The sequence below is a fragment of the Mercenaria mercenaria genome, chromosome 2 (genome assembly GCF_021730395.1).
Source record: "Mercenaria mercenaria strain notata chromosome 2, MADL_Memer_1, whole genome shotgun sequence".
Taxonomy (NCBI): Eukaryota; Metazoa; Mollusca; class Bivalvia; order Venerida; family Veneridae; genus Mercenaria; species Mercenaria mercenaria.
In genome coordinates this window covers 48,987,985-49,003,154 of record NC_069362.1, presented here as the reverse complement: position 1 = coordinate 49,003,154, position 15,170 = coordinate 48,987,985, and the positions used below count along the sequence as shown (strand labels likewise).

The following is a 15,170-nucleotide window of genomic DNA, read 5'->3' as shown; positions in this document are numbered from 1 at the left end:
AACAGAACTAAGGTTCAAAATAAACTTGTCTGGATCATGTTTAGACTCGATGATTTTAAACAGTTCCACCAGCCACGCAACAACCCTTTTGTATGACATTCCTGGTTGCGTCCTTCTTACTGCTTACGTTTGCTTTTGAAGCGATATTTGGTGCTGTTTAGCTTAGAACTATAACACTATAACAAGATATATGTGCTTTATAGTAATTATCTGTGAAAAACACATTTTGTAATTGCAATTCATAGCTCAGACATTTTCTGAAGTTATAGGTGAAATAGGTGAAATAAAAAAGGCTATTGTTTGAAAGATCATCAAGTATATACACAACATTGCAGCCACAAATGTGGTCTTGAGTCAACTTCTTTATGAAAATACCCTTGCATGATTGTAAGAAGCAACTAGTAAGGTCTGAACTCGTTTCGCGGTCTCTCTGTGATTCTAAACCTCATATCTTATTTCAATGTAAATAGGTGAGCAAACATTTTATGTATGGCGTCACTAAACTTAACCTTTGTTGGCAAGTCGTAAAATACAAATGAACTAAAAAATAATGAGTCATAAGTCGGATTTTACAGCTCAATTTAGACGCTCCTTATTTATTATATGTAATTCATAAATGAATATAAACAAAATCTATACTGAAACACAATCAGTTAAACAAGTATGTTAAATTCAGGTTTGAATGTACTTTAACCTACCTCAACCTTAATTAAAGGTGTTTTGCTCACATATTTATCATCGTTTTCATCTGCAATAACTTTGTATGACGAGCTTAAAAAGACAGGTGTGTTGTCATTGACATCTAATAGCTGAACAACAAGTGATGCAGAATCGCTCCTTCCATCTACATCTTTAGCTGTATAGGTCATGTAATAAACATTTTGCTTCTCTCTGTCAAGTTCGGCAGTGCAGTCACTACAGTCAACTAGAATGTCCCCAGTGTTCGTATCAACATTAAATCTGAAATATGATACAATTAAAAAGCTATCTGACAGATGTAGCCAAAAGAACAAAAAACAAGAAGAAACATTCTGTAGGATTTTATAAACTTCCGAGATTTAGGTGAATATAGAAAAAAGGCCAATTTTTTGATATTAACATTAGTCAAAAGGCATCGTTTACACAAAATTAGAACTGATCTTATATCTGTTAAAAATAACAATTCAATTTGTGTATTTAAAACGATACTCTACACTTTAGCAGCAAACCGAAATCTAGAGTAATCAATGCCAATATCATGTCAGAGATAACAGTGTATTTTTATCTGTTAAGACAATAAACACAGTAAGTTGATTAAAACGAACATGAATCGAATAAAGACAAATCAAAATAATAGACATATAGCATATCATTTTATTAAGACACTCCATTAAATCGCAGAATTTAGTACAATAACCTAACCTTCCATTTCCTCCGGATATCGAGTAGGACAGGCTGTTGTATTTAGAAGAAATATCCGCGTCTGTTGCCTGAAAAAGAAAGTCTCACGAACTTACATAAAATGTGTCACACACAGGCAAGCGTTCAGTTGATAAACGCTCAGCTTTTATTCAATAAGCCATTGTGTTCATTTATTTAGCAAAATTAGTTTGAAGTACGGAAGAACCTATAACTGTTCATAGTAGAAGAATCAAATAAATCTACAAAAATACATAATTTTGTTTACTTGTTTGCATTAATATTTAAATATTTCTTTCGCAACATTGTAAATGCTATATCAAATATGTTTTGGCCTACTATTATGTGGTCAGATATTGCAAAGTTCTCAACAAAAACTGACTTCACTTACCTAAATTATTTTGTAGCGTATACCGTGCTTGTACTGTTACTAAAATCAAATACTAGAAGTTTGAACTAAACAAGATAAATAAAGCTATGACCTTTACCTTCTACCCAGTCATCTGATTTGAGCACTCCGCACATTGGCTTGATAAGTTAAACCATTATTTCTTCGAGCATTTTATAAGTTATTGGGAGGACACAAAATTACATTGACCTTGGACCAAGTAACTTAATCTTGCATGATTCCTATTGTTTGACCATGGTTTGGTTTTGTGAAAATCAACAAGACATATAGAAATAAAGGTATTTGAACGTTCATTTCCAAATGTGACCTTGACCTTGGAACTTGTGACCTGATTTGTGTGTCTGCACCTTGTCAAGATGAAATAAGTAAATGATGCTAGTTTTCAGAAAATCCATCCAGCGATTTACACGACGTTGCGAAGAGTTTTGCCGTATTATCATGGCGGACTTCCATCTCAATCCATTATACTGTTTTGGAGATATGCTTCCGAGAAGCATCACGGTCAAACGAAATCCACTAAAGTCAGACGATACTTTGAAAAAAGACTAAGTAGCAGGTAACCTAATAACTACTGTAACATATATGACTGTAAAACTACATAATAATTGCTTCGCTAACTTCTTATACTGACACCGGGTTTTACTCCACCAAAACAATCTCCTGGTCATTTTCTACCATAATGTAAAAAGCACAACCATAATGAAAGTAAAAGAGAAATAACCTCTTACAAAAACAGTGTCCCATAACATGCTTTCCGCAAACAGTATTCCTGTCTGCTTCTTTAATAAGTGTAGTCAAGTATTAAATCGAAAAGAAATATTTTACCGTTATTCGAGTAATCTTTGCTCCATTTAGACTATTTTCTTTGACATATAGTGTATATGATGTATTGTTAAACTTCGGATTATTGTCGTTCACGTCTGAGATAGCAATATTAATAACAGCTTCAGCGATATGAGTTTTATTTGCCGTCTCTGTTGCGACAACCTGTCATTAAACGTAATTGAATATTCGTAGTGCAATGATTTCATTCTATGATTATCAGAAGTAGAAGTCGTAATAAATAACAGACTATAGAACCCATACACCCGACCAATGAAAGTTGTAAGGGCAATTTGTACATACGTTCCTGCTTTTATTTTGAATTTAGAATATACTTTAACACAATAAAAATGTCCTTTTTTTAAGAAATATCTCACACTATTCAGTAAATATTTTATCATTAGACATTCAATTTAGATATATAAAGTCTGATAAAATGTTTTTAGTTTAGGCTAAATATACAACTAATGGTGTAAATAGAGCTGCAGTCACAATCGAATGCCATTTAAGTAAAAATATCTGGCATTTAGTAGTAGGCCATGTTCATACTGAGTTTATCTATAAATGTATCAGTGTATGCTACATTAACCTAGCAAAACAGATAATGTTTAGAAATCATTCTTGCTTCCAAATATGACATTTGGGAAGGTATATAACCTTAAAACATACCAAGTGGATGTAAATAAATCATATGAAATTGACCATTTCAAAAATCAATTAAAAAGCAAAAAGCATTAAAATGATATTTACGAAGAAGAGAAATGATGGCACATGATATACCCTTACAAAATAATTACTAAACATCATTAAAATTACTAAATAACAATTAAACCGTGATCTTTATATGCTTGCGCTTTTCGTAATCCAACAAACTGGTGTCCTGGACAAGTACTAAAATGGCTCCAGTTCCTTGAACAGCCGTTTGTGAGACAATGAAGTCTTCACATGTTGATTTATTCATGCACTTGAGTGTTATATTCATCTCTGCGTTGTTCGCCTAAAGAATAATTTCAATGTATATACTGTTAAAGGTTAAATGCCACAGTTGCCTATATGTATATTGGCAAAATTTTCCTACGACAGAATTTCTTTACACTTTGTGTACTGACTGAGAATCAAGTTTACGACGTAACTATGTATCAAAAATCATAGGTACCCAGGCTTGAGCTTGGATTATATGCCCTTGAAAATCAGAAAATATTAAAGAATCCATCTTTAACAGCAGATAATCCAAGGCAAGAGAACTGTGTTTTTTAATTTTTATATCTGTTTCAGACTTCATTTGCAGTCTGTATACAAAGTTTAAAGAAATTCGGTTCTTGGGGAAAGACTAGGACTTTGCGGTATCATTTTATTATGTTCATAGTTAAGGACTTTTGCAACAGTCTCTTTATTGACATGGGGCAAACATTTTCTTACAGAAACAATTTCTTCTTTAAACTTTTTTTACTGACAGAGAATCAAATAAAACAAGAGCTGTCTCCATAGGATGACACATGCCCCGGATGGCACTTTGAATGAATATAAAGTTATGGCCGATGTTAGAGTTTAGGACCTTTGACCTACGGAACTGAGTCTTGCGCGCGACACGTCGTCTTACTGTCTCACACATTCATGCGTAGTTATTTTAAAATCCATGCATGAATGACAAAGATATGGACCGGACACGCCTATCAATGCACTATCATGAAAAATGACCTTTAACGTCTAAGTGTGACCTTGACCTTTGAGCTACGGACCTGGGTCTTGCGCGCGACACGTCGTCTTACTGTGGTACACATTCGTGCCAAGTTATTTGAAAATCCATCCATCGATGACAAAGATATGGACCGGACACGCCTATCAATGCACTATCTTTTAACATCTAAGTGTGACCTTTAACTTTGAGCTACGGACCTGGGTCTTGCGCGCGACACGTCGTCTTACTGTGGTACACATTCATGCCAAGTTATTTGAAAATCCATCCATCGATGACAAAGATATGGACCGGACACGCCCATCAATGCACTATCCTTTAATGTCTAAGTGTGACCTTGACCTTTGAGCTACGGACCTGGGTCTTGCACGCGACACGTCGTCTTACTGTGGTACACATTCATGCCAAGTTATTTGAAAATCCATCCATCGTTGACAAAGATATGGACCGGACACGAAAATTGCGGACAGACTGACAGACCGACAGACCGACAGACGGTTCAAAAACTGTATGCCTCCCTTCAGGGGCATAAAAACAGAAATATAAAATAAAACAAAGCATAGGAACCCAGCCTTGGTCCTGAATTATCTGCCCTTGAAAGTCGGAAAATACTAAACAAATCTATTTTCAAGGGCATATAGTTCAAGATCAAGTCTGGGTACCTATGATTTATTATAAATATTTCCGTTTTAAAATTGATTCTCAGACAGTACAAAAAATTTGAAGAAATTGTGCCCGGAGGGAAATTTTTGCCCTATATACGTATGGCAACTATGGCATTTACCCTTAACAACAATAATCCGAATGAAATGTTTTAGTTACCCTTTTTACAATTTTGTTAATACAGACATAGTAGTATATTATTGCATATTAAAAAATGTATTGGGTTCCAACGCCCGGTTTCTTTCGTATTCTTTTCTTTTAGTAGTAAAATTGTTTAGTTAATACCTTTATTTAAAGTATGCTTAACAATTATGATATTCTGTTGAGTATCTACGTGTTCTCTACATCTGCTCTGATATGACCGACTTTTTTTAATCATAAACAGATGTACCAAAAAGTCTTAAGAATACCTACATAGAATAATTATGCTGTAGATTGATTTAACCTTACTGAAAAACTTTGATCAAAAACCATTCTTTAAACAGCCTCAAATGAAACGACTTACCTGGTCTATGTCAGTAACGGATATTGTTGTATTCAGTGATAGTGGTACACCTCTTGGTGTGTTTTCGGCTACTGTTGCAATGTAGGATTTTTTACTGAAAGATGGTGGATTATCGTCAATGTCTTGAACTAAAACTGTGACATTCGTCGAAGCATTTGTCTTACCGTATTGTTTCTCGCCTACTTTTTGAATCTCCTTTGCCTAAATAATAAAAAAGAAATAAAAAAAACATTTTAACATTATATTTAAACAATCAATTATAAGTATTTTTTTCTTGTCTTGTTGGTATTCGATATTTTTTAGCACACAATTGTTTTTAGAATTCTAGTTTTGAAATCAATGATATATTTTTTGAGAAACAAGTGACATTAACCTCACACCATGAAATAAACACTTAGTGGGGATATACAGAATCTTGTGTTCAGTTTTAAATAATCAAACTCAATAATTGTACTGCTAACCACAGTATGGATTTGCACTACTACTAAATACTGCTAGTTTTAACAAACGACTGTTACAACATTTTTACAAACATATTCTCTATATTACTGACAGAACAAAAGAACATAAAAAGCTATGTTCTGTGACTTAACTTACAATCACAGTGATTATGCAATTCCCCGACTCTTGTTTGACAATCCCATTGTCCCTATCAATGTTTCCCGCTGTTGTGATATCACCTGATATACTGTCTATATTAAAAACATTTCCGCAGCTGCTGTCTGTATCGTAAAATAAAATGAATGGAATTTCTGATTAATCAATGCACTTGAATAGTTAATATCTTTCACATGTATATAAGAGAACACTATTGTTTCGTCCACCTTTCCGTAACAATGGTATCCCCTTGTTTCTTTTAAATAGAAGAAAATACCAATAATATATGGTACCATGTTTCAAAATGAATCGTTAAACATATCGCAAAACAACTTTCTTCGATTGCACTGTTTGCAGGTGTAAACAATCATTTTCTGAAATATTTATCAGCTACAATCAACGAAAATAACGTCAAGCTTCATTTAAGTGATGTTACAGATTTTTCTTCGGAGAAATCTGTAAAAGTGTTTTTGTACAAACAATATTATTCATTTTGTTTTTCAATTCGGAAATCGAGTAACTTTATGAAAGAAATTATATGTATCAGTTTCTTTAAAGAATGAAGAAAACACACCAAAAATAACGCCTTAAGTAATTAAATAGATTATTAAGGTATTGGACCCCTAATAGTAATGTTTAAAACATGGCATTTGCTTGGTATATTTTTAAAGTTGACCGTATTTCGCACTGTGTTGCAATTTTTAAACAACTTTTATAGTGCCGTTTTTTCTTTATAAATCTTGTATAATTTATGGTATTTCCTCAAGCTCAAGTCGAGACGAATTTCAAAGTGATGGCCACTGTCCAAAACGTTTGCAGGGAATTCATTATACCATTAATTTTGATAAAAGAAACATCAAACTATTGGTTAAAACAATAATAAAACACAAAATAAAACTGATAATATAATTTTTTCTAGGGTGTCTCAAGTAAACAGATTTAATGAGACAGAATTCTAACTGTAACATTGAAATATTAAGGTTGAGTCCTGTGGAACTGTTTTAAATTTTGCTCACTTCCTTCAAAAATAACTTTCAGGCAGAAGTAAAACCTACCTATATTTCTTTCACAATATGTAATCTAAAGTGTAAAGGCAAAATAGAGAACTTTTACTGCATGTACCTCAGTATTTTTAAAGATGTCTAATTCTGACCCTTCTGTTTCAGAGGTAAATTCTTTTTGAACAGCAATAAATCGCTTATCAAATGGAAAAAAATCCAAATTTGTACAATAAATCAATAATTAGTCTTGAATAAAGTAAAATCTTACTAGAAAAAAGGAAAATAAGAAGAAAAAAAAACATTTGAGTCGAAGTAGGTTTATAGTAGGAATTAAATACTTTTCAAAAGGAGGTACTCTATTACGGGTCTAATATCTTAATTTGATTTATGTAAATATGCTGTATCTTAGAAGTAAAAGTCCGAGCTAACCACACGTCACGCATAGGATCGACACAAAGAAAGAGAAACAAACTTTATTTTTCCATTGAGGTCTTTAACAATATGTTAAATTGACATAGAAAGGCATGTATAGGAAAATGATATGAAAGCTTTAATTTGGAAAGATAGAATTATAAGAAATTCATACTTAAATGAAATATATACGAGGAGTGTTCAAAAATACCCGGAAAAGTGCTCTTATATCTTTATTTCTGGTCTTGTTGTACTAATTTTGTTAACAATGATAGATAAGTACATATCAAAGAACATATTAAATGTGAATATTTCAATAACAGATTTCAGAACGTGCACATAATTTATTTGTCGAACCTATGACAAAGTTACTGCCTCCGAAGCGGCCCAACTTCCTTTTGACGCACATATATCAGAGAAACAATTAATCTTTATCACTATAGATTATGAGTTAATGGTTTATTGCAATAAAATGTATTCCTACATCTTCCTACGAACACATAAATACTGTTCATATGTTATTACCATCGTGTTGATGAAATGGGACATTGAACTGTGATGCACTGATACGATCTAGGAGCTTGACGTCTGGACCTCTATTCGTTAGAAATATTCTCCTGACCACCTTAGAACCTCCCGTACCACTAGTAAAATGCTGTTTTCTTCAACTCTTAAATGTTATGAAGCTTAACATTTCTTCCTTGTTTTTTTCTCTTTTAATCCAAATCACAAAAGGTTACCTAATGTCTCCGCTGTTCAACACTGGTTTTCAAGAGATAACCAACATAATATGCCTATCAAACATTTCGATGATGTCCAATTTATAGCGTAATGACTATATTTCAAGTTAATATTCTCCTGATTTAAAGACCTGCTCCAGTCCTACCTTTTAACCATAAATTGTCACTGAAAAGGTATGGAAATCCTGACTTTGAACAGTGACGCCTATCAAAATAGAGTCTATTTTACGGATTTTATTGATAGTCAATTGCAAGATTTCATTGTTCTTTATGATTTAAAGGCATTGTTCTTTATGAATTAAAGGACCAAATTTCTTGAAAAACCGGTCAGTTTTTGGTTCCTTGCAGTTTATGATTAAAAATGTGAGCATGCCGTCTAAACTAGTAGACTATTTGATTCTATTTTGCTTATGTTTTCTAAACGCTTTCGTTCAAATGCAAGTGAAATTGATAAACTTTGTTTATTTGCTTTTATATTTTATTTAGCGCCGTTTATAACAGTATTTCAGGTATTTAACGGCGGGCAGTCAACCTTAACAGTATTCCTACATTCTGTACCAGTACAAACCTGTTTTCCGCAAGTAATTGACATCTTCCCACATAAATCAGAAGTGGAGGACAAATGATTTCAGACACTTTGTCTTTTATCAGTCGTCATGAAGCAAATATGCCTCGCTCGAGGATCCGTAGATCTGCGCTCTCCCTATTGAGTTAAGCGGGCAGACGAAGTTGGAATTTACACTCAGTATTTTTTCTGTATTTAAGTAAACAAACTAAGCTAATTATAATAGTTATGACAACATATTACAAATCTACACCATCAAACTTCTTTTTTCAAGTAAATAGGCAAACTTAGTCAACTGCTTTCTAAACCTATATACTTATTATTTTGACAAAATACAAAAATGTCTTTCTTGTAGCAAACCTACATGTTATACTGTAATTGACTTTGTTTGAGACACCTGGGTCGCCATCTTCAGCATTCAGTCCTATGATTGATTTCCCCTGGAAAAATCCACTGCAAATATCACTTAACTGACTGAAGGAGCATGATAAGGTTTAAATGAACTTATTCAATGATCACATTCGTTCATTATCACACCTTTCACAAAAGATTATCATAAGTTTTATAATGTATAACAGTTCATGCATTTTGATGAATGAAAGATGACATTCGTATAGTAAAAGCTAATTGTTGCAAAAAAATGAAAACTAAACACTTGAATTTCTTATCTATTAATGTTTGGTTTTGCATTTTATCGGACGTTCAATCTGTGCTAAGGGTTCGCTTAGATGTGTATACAATGCATCTTCTAATCATCATACCGTGCCAATATTTTCCTTGATAGTTGCTCTGTATGGTATGCCAGTAAAGAACGGTGGTTTGTCTTGGACGTCTTGAACACGAATGATGAATTCAGCTGTACTGTTCAATCCCCCGTCTGGCCCCGAGTCCTGGTATGACAGGTAAGTTATTATGTTATAACATGTATTTTAAAAGACGTAATATACACGTCAGACTAAACATTACAATATTTCCCTGTAGCACATCCCCGAATGCAATACTGTAATTTCATTACTTCATAATGTTCAAATTTCCATTAACAATAACGGAAGCAAACAAACATTGTCCAATACTTTGGACCTTCTCTGAAAAAGAGTATCTCTTTAGCCTGGGAAACTAGTCTCGCAATTTATATTTTTCATCATTCTATATTAAAACCATAATTCAACAAACTTAGTGAAACTTAATTAACGCTTATGTCACACATGTGCTTATGTTTTCGCACAATATGTTGCCTGTCTAGTACACTGACATTACAAAGTGCAATATTTTTTGTCATAAGTTTGACAAACTGATTTGATAATATCAACTAGCTAATATCAACACTAGAATACAACAATCAATATGACATAAAATAATATTATTCAATTAAATAAATTCACAAAATAACTACCTTCGCTGTAACTATGAATTGATAGTAACTATTACTTTCATAGTTTAAACACTGGTTTAAAGATACACTTCCGGTCACTGGGTCTATTGAGAAGGTCTCTTTGTACTTCTGTCGTGATTCGGATGACTGAAAAAAGACATATGTTGAGCTTAGTAAATGATACAGCTTAAAAATAAATATTTTCTAAAAGATCACAAACAATTAAGTAGAAATATCAGTGATTTATAAAATCTGGGGTGTCGTAAACACTTAAAGTCTACTTTGTATCCGAGATAATAGCATATGTTACGTTATCTTTGATAATAGATGTCATTTCCTACCTGTGCTTTAGGCTGAAATAAAAAATAACATATTTTCTAAGAATGAGAAATATTAAAAGAAACAAAAAGTGGTAAAAATATTCATTTAGCCTCGTAATAAATTGTTTGTGTTTTAAAATCTTCACATTTTGAATTTATGTTAATTTAACCTGGAGAGACATTTAACCAATTGAACGTATTCTCTTTACTATAACTGGATTTTACCTATTGCATCCTATTTTAACTTGCGAAATTGGTAATAAGTATGTACGGTGGTATGTTTAGGACATGAATTTATTATTTTCAATTAAATTATCTTGTGCGCACGACATCTTATCTCATGCGCACGACATATTATCCAGAGCGCTCGACATCTTATCTCCCGCGCACGACATCTTATCTCGAACGCATGACATCTTATCTTGTGCGCATGACATGTGATCTCGAACGCTCGACATCTTATCTCGTCCGCACGACATCTTATCCCGCGCGCACGACATCTTATCTCTCGCGTACGACATCTTATCTCGAGCGCTCGACATCTTATCTCGTCCGCACGACATCTTATCCAGCGCGCACGACATCTTATCTCGCGCGCACGACCTCTTATCTCGAGCGCTCGACATCTTATCTCGTGCGCACGACATCTTATATTGCGCGCACAACATTTTATCTCGAGCACACGACATCTTATCTCGAGCGCATGAAATCTTATCTATATATTTTTAAGCCCTTTGTGTGTATACAGTTCATCAGTAAAAGTGCGACTGCCACTGTTTTTGCTTTTGTTTCGTTTCACGGGGTTGCAGGGTAGTATGTTATGTTGGGGTACTTCGCCCATGTATCAAAGAATTTCCCCTTTATTCATACCTGCAATTTCATTGTGAGAATTGATACTATCAGTCGAACCGCGATTTATTGCAATTCTAGCATGAAGTAAGTATCATTAATTATGTTCGTTTAATTTTGAAAATAGGATTACCAATCATGTGCACTGCTCTCCAAAATGATGTGATAAACTTGTACTTGTGGAAAGTTTGATTAACATCCGAATAGGCAGAACCCTAAATATCTACGTATCCGTATGTTTTTACTTATGACCGAAATACACACAAAGGGCACTAACAGATAACATGCCGTGCGCTCGCGAAAAGTGTCGAGCGCACGAGATAAGATATCGTGCGCTCGAGATAAAATGTCTTGCACACGAGATAAGATGTCGTGCGCTCGAGATATTTCATTCATTTTTCCAGCATAATCACCTACGTTGTATTAATGTATCTATTTGATTCCATTTATTACAAAATTAAATTTCACAGTATCTTTTTTGATAATATCTTCAACAAATATGCCTAAAACATATATATATGTATATATACATTATATTTGTATTCATGCTATTAACATAATTTATGTATTTTATTGAACACGGAAAATACCAAAAAAAAAATCATACAATCAGTTAAGTAATGTACTGCCTTAATCACGTGTTATACATACCTCCATCAGGTATCTTACTCTTCCATTTGCATTGCTGTCTTTATCTGTTGCGTGAATATCCGTATATACAGTAACTGGCGTTTTGTTACACGGTAACTGGAAATAAACATTTTAATCTTTAAAGTACAGTGCATAGTATATGATTATTCGCAAAGATAATCAATGATGTTTTGGATTTTTTTTTTTAAATGAAAAAATGATGCAAGTTTTTTTCTCATACTTTAAAAATAAAAATTAAGTACGTACGCTTATGATCATGGAGAAGACGTACACTGATAAACTTAGACACAATAATTGAACATGGTCAGTAATTATGGAGGGAATTAACCTCGGCTACTAGATTCGAACTTACACCCTCCTGATCTAGTGTCCATTTCTGGCTAAAAGTTTTTCCGAGTGGACTCAAGACAGACAAATTAAGCAGCATTTGTGTATGCACTGCAATGGTCTTAGCATTTGAACAATATGAAAGTGATAAGAATGTGTACGTCCGTGTCAGAAAGCGTTGAGGTATGCTGCACTTATCGTCACCTGTTCTTAGCAAAGTAACAAAAGCTGAGTTTGTTGTTGTTTTATTATTGACTTGTTTGCGTTTTTTGCTTCTAAATGATTTTCATAATGATTGCTTCAATGTAATGAAACTAAAAAGACATATTGGAACAAAAAGACCCCTAAAACATTTGTATGTCCATGATGTACAGTTTTAAGATGTAAACACGAAGGTGTTGTCAAGTTGTTTGTTACGCTAACAATTTCTTAATATAGTTCTGTATATAATTGTTTAACATCTTTTGGGAGGGCTGTTATACAAATTACATGTAATACATTTGATACATTTTTCTGTTAGTTTTTTTGTTCGTCTGTTAGGCGTGTTGTATTAGAAACCCTTTGAAAATGTAAAATAAACATCATACCTCAGGTATTTCCAAAGTATATGGTAAATTTTGGAATTCTGGACTACAGTCATTGACATCTTCGATGTAAACAGAGTGGTCGTAACCTACCTGAAATCAAGAGCAACCCATTTATTGGCAACTTTCAGTTTGCTTACCAAACAAACATGAAAAAGGCAAGGGTAGATTTCCCGAAGGAGCACCCCAGACACAACTATATAGCCATGTATCGCAAAGTAGGATCACAACAATAGAAGCTGTAACGGAAAAATATAGTATACATAAATATAAACCATACAGAATTATATTAATAATTTTACAAAATTTACAACCGTTCCCGTAAGATGTCATAAAGATTTACAAAATTAATAAGAAGTGAAGACTGGACTTTGTCACTTGCGTAACATTTAAACAAGCTTTTATTCCAAGTTTTACTATAATTATGGATTCTATGTTGCTGTAACAGTGTAAACAAACGGGATATCATATAAACAGGCAATGTAATAAGCATCAAAACAAATAATTTTGGTCGGAATGTACTGTGGAAAGAATGTGTAGTGTATACTGGAGGCATGAAAAATAATAGTATATGCAAATATTTGAAGTTAAATGTACAATGCGGTAATACGGACGTAAGGAAAAGGTGCGATATATGGTCTTTGTTGAAATTTACTTTATTAATTAGTAAACATTTATAGCAGGAATCACAGCGTGATCAACGCTAAAATGCGTTTTTCAAATAAAATGAACTGTTTAATAATTGTAAATACACTTATGCGATAATTTTTTTTCAACCAAATTTTATGATCTTGATGGAAATTTGAACATAGAATATTGTGTAATGTGATCATAAATTTTTAAACGTAATTTATGCACAGAATTTGAAGTTTGGTTAAAAACTTAAAAGACAATTTAAAGTACAATTATCTGAATAAAAGCGTTCCTTATATTTCTGAGACTGCTGTAACCGTGTCACAGACTTAAATGTTTTGTTTCAATGGCCTTACATGACCAACTGCCGCTTCACACGAAAAGAGCATTGACTAATCTGAAGACAGAAACCAACTTGATGTTTTTCAAAGCAATGGAAATTTTATGAAATTTAATGCAATAAAATTTTTCCGTCAAGGATGTCACTCCTAGCTGTACGACATATTCAAAATTAACGAGACATTTAATTATTTTAGTTACCTATATATCTTATTGTCATAAGCAGTGTGACATGTCTTATCCCATTTGTTTTAGATTTTTAGCAGACCAATCCAAAAAATATATAAGTTTTTCCGTGATAAAAAAGATACAAACCATGAAAGATTTTAGCGATCGAAATGTAAACCTACGTATAATCTAAATGCAACGAAGCGCTATGTCAGAGTTGCTAAAGACAAAAAAACCCCCCAAAAACAACTGTTTATTGAAAACAAAAGTCTATTTGATTCAATGATATTTCAAGAAGCACGCTATCTGTTTTATTTTAAAAAGTAAGAAATTTAGTTAATAACTGCAATAGAAAGAAATCGCATAATTATTAGTTTCATTTTAGATTTGTTAGAAAAAATATCGAAAACGTCAAAATGCTATTGAAAAGAAGTTGAGGTCAGGGGAAGGGGTGCGGTAGCCGCATTTTTGTATCAAACACATTAAAATACCATTTTTAGAGAATGAAAGAATTTCCAAAATTGACGTTAAAATTAAAAAGATAAGAAAAAATTTCAATATTTGATCAAAACTACAGCCGTTTTGTTTCAAAAGCAACCTCAAAAAACTGGTTGATTAATTAGTTTTTGTTTGAAAAGCATTTCCTCATTTCTGTAAAATAATTTCTCTATATGAAAGAAATGATCTTTGAACAATAATTATAGGTTATTAGCTTTGTATCGGGAAATATGCACGAGTTCTTCAGCGAAAATATTGCGCGACTTTAAGAGCGCAATATTCTTCCGCTGAAGAACGAGTGCATATTTCCCGATGCACAGATAATAACCTTTTTATTACATACTCATCTACACGTAAAAATATAATGTAAGTACCATAAATTTGTTCAATAGCCTGAATAGGATTGACAAACTGAACTAAATAGAAGAAAATAGTGCAACAGCACACACTGAATTACGTCACGCACCCGATATGAAATCCAGGCGTCAGTATATGGAAAAATATTGACGTTTCCGGTACCAGTGTAACTTAACGGGGAATAGAAACGAGTATGTAATAAGAAATATATCTTGTTACTTATTCGTTACGTTTTACACGTAAAATGTTTCTTATTTTTAGAAAA

At 33.0% G+C, this 15,170-nt stretch overlaps 1 protein-coding gene across 1 annotated transcript in view; it reads right to left on the bottom strand.

Annotated features, from left to right (window-relative positions):
• Positions 1 to 10,528, bottom strand: part of LOC123562182 (protocadherin Fat 4-like) — a 42,619-nt gene extending 32,091 nt beyond the window's left edge. The window contains exons 1-10 of the mRNA XM_053525751.1: positions 10,521 to 10,528; positions 10,201 to 10,326; positions 9,569 to 9,697; positions 9,172 to 9,247; positions 6,091 to 6,215; positions 5,494 to 5,694; positions 3,462 to 3,626; positions 2,633 to 2,794; positions 1,402 to 1,469; positions 699 to 960 (exon numbers count right to left, since the gene is read on the bottom strand). Of these exons, the coding sequence (XP_053381726.1) occupies positions 699 to 960; positions 1,402 to 1,469; positions 2,633 to 2,794; positions 3,462 to 3,611 (642 nt within the window). The 5' untranslated portion in view covers positions 3,612 to 3,626; positions 5,494 to 5,694; positions 6,091 to 6,215; ... (2 more) ...; positions 10,201 to 10,326; positions 10,521 to 10,528. The remainder of the gene's footprint in view (positions 1 to 698; positions 961 to 1,401; positions 1,470 to 2,632; positions 2,795 to 3,461; positions 3,627 to 5,493; positions 5,695 to 6,090; positions 6,216 to 9,171; positions 9,248 to 9,568; positions 9,698 to 10,200; positions 10,327 to 10,520) is intronic.
• Between the last annotated feature and the right edge of the window lie 4,642 nt (positions 10,529 to 15,170).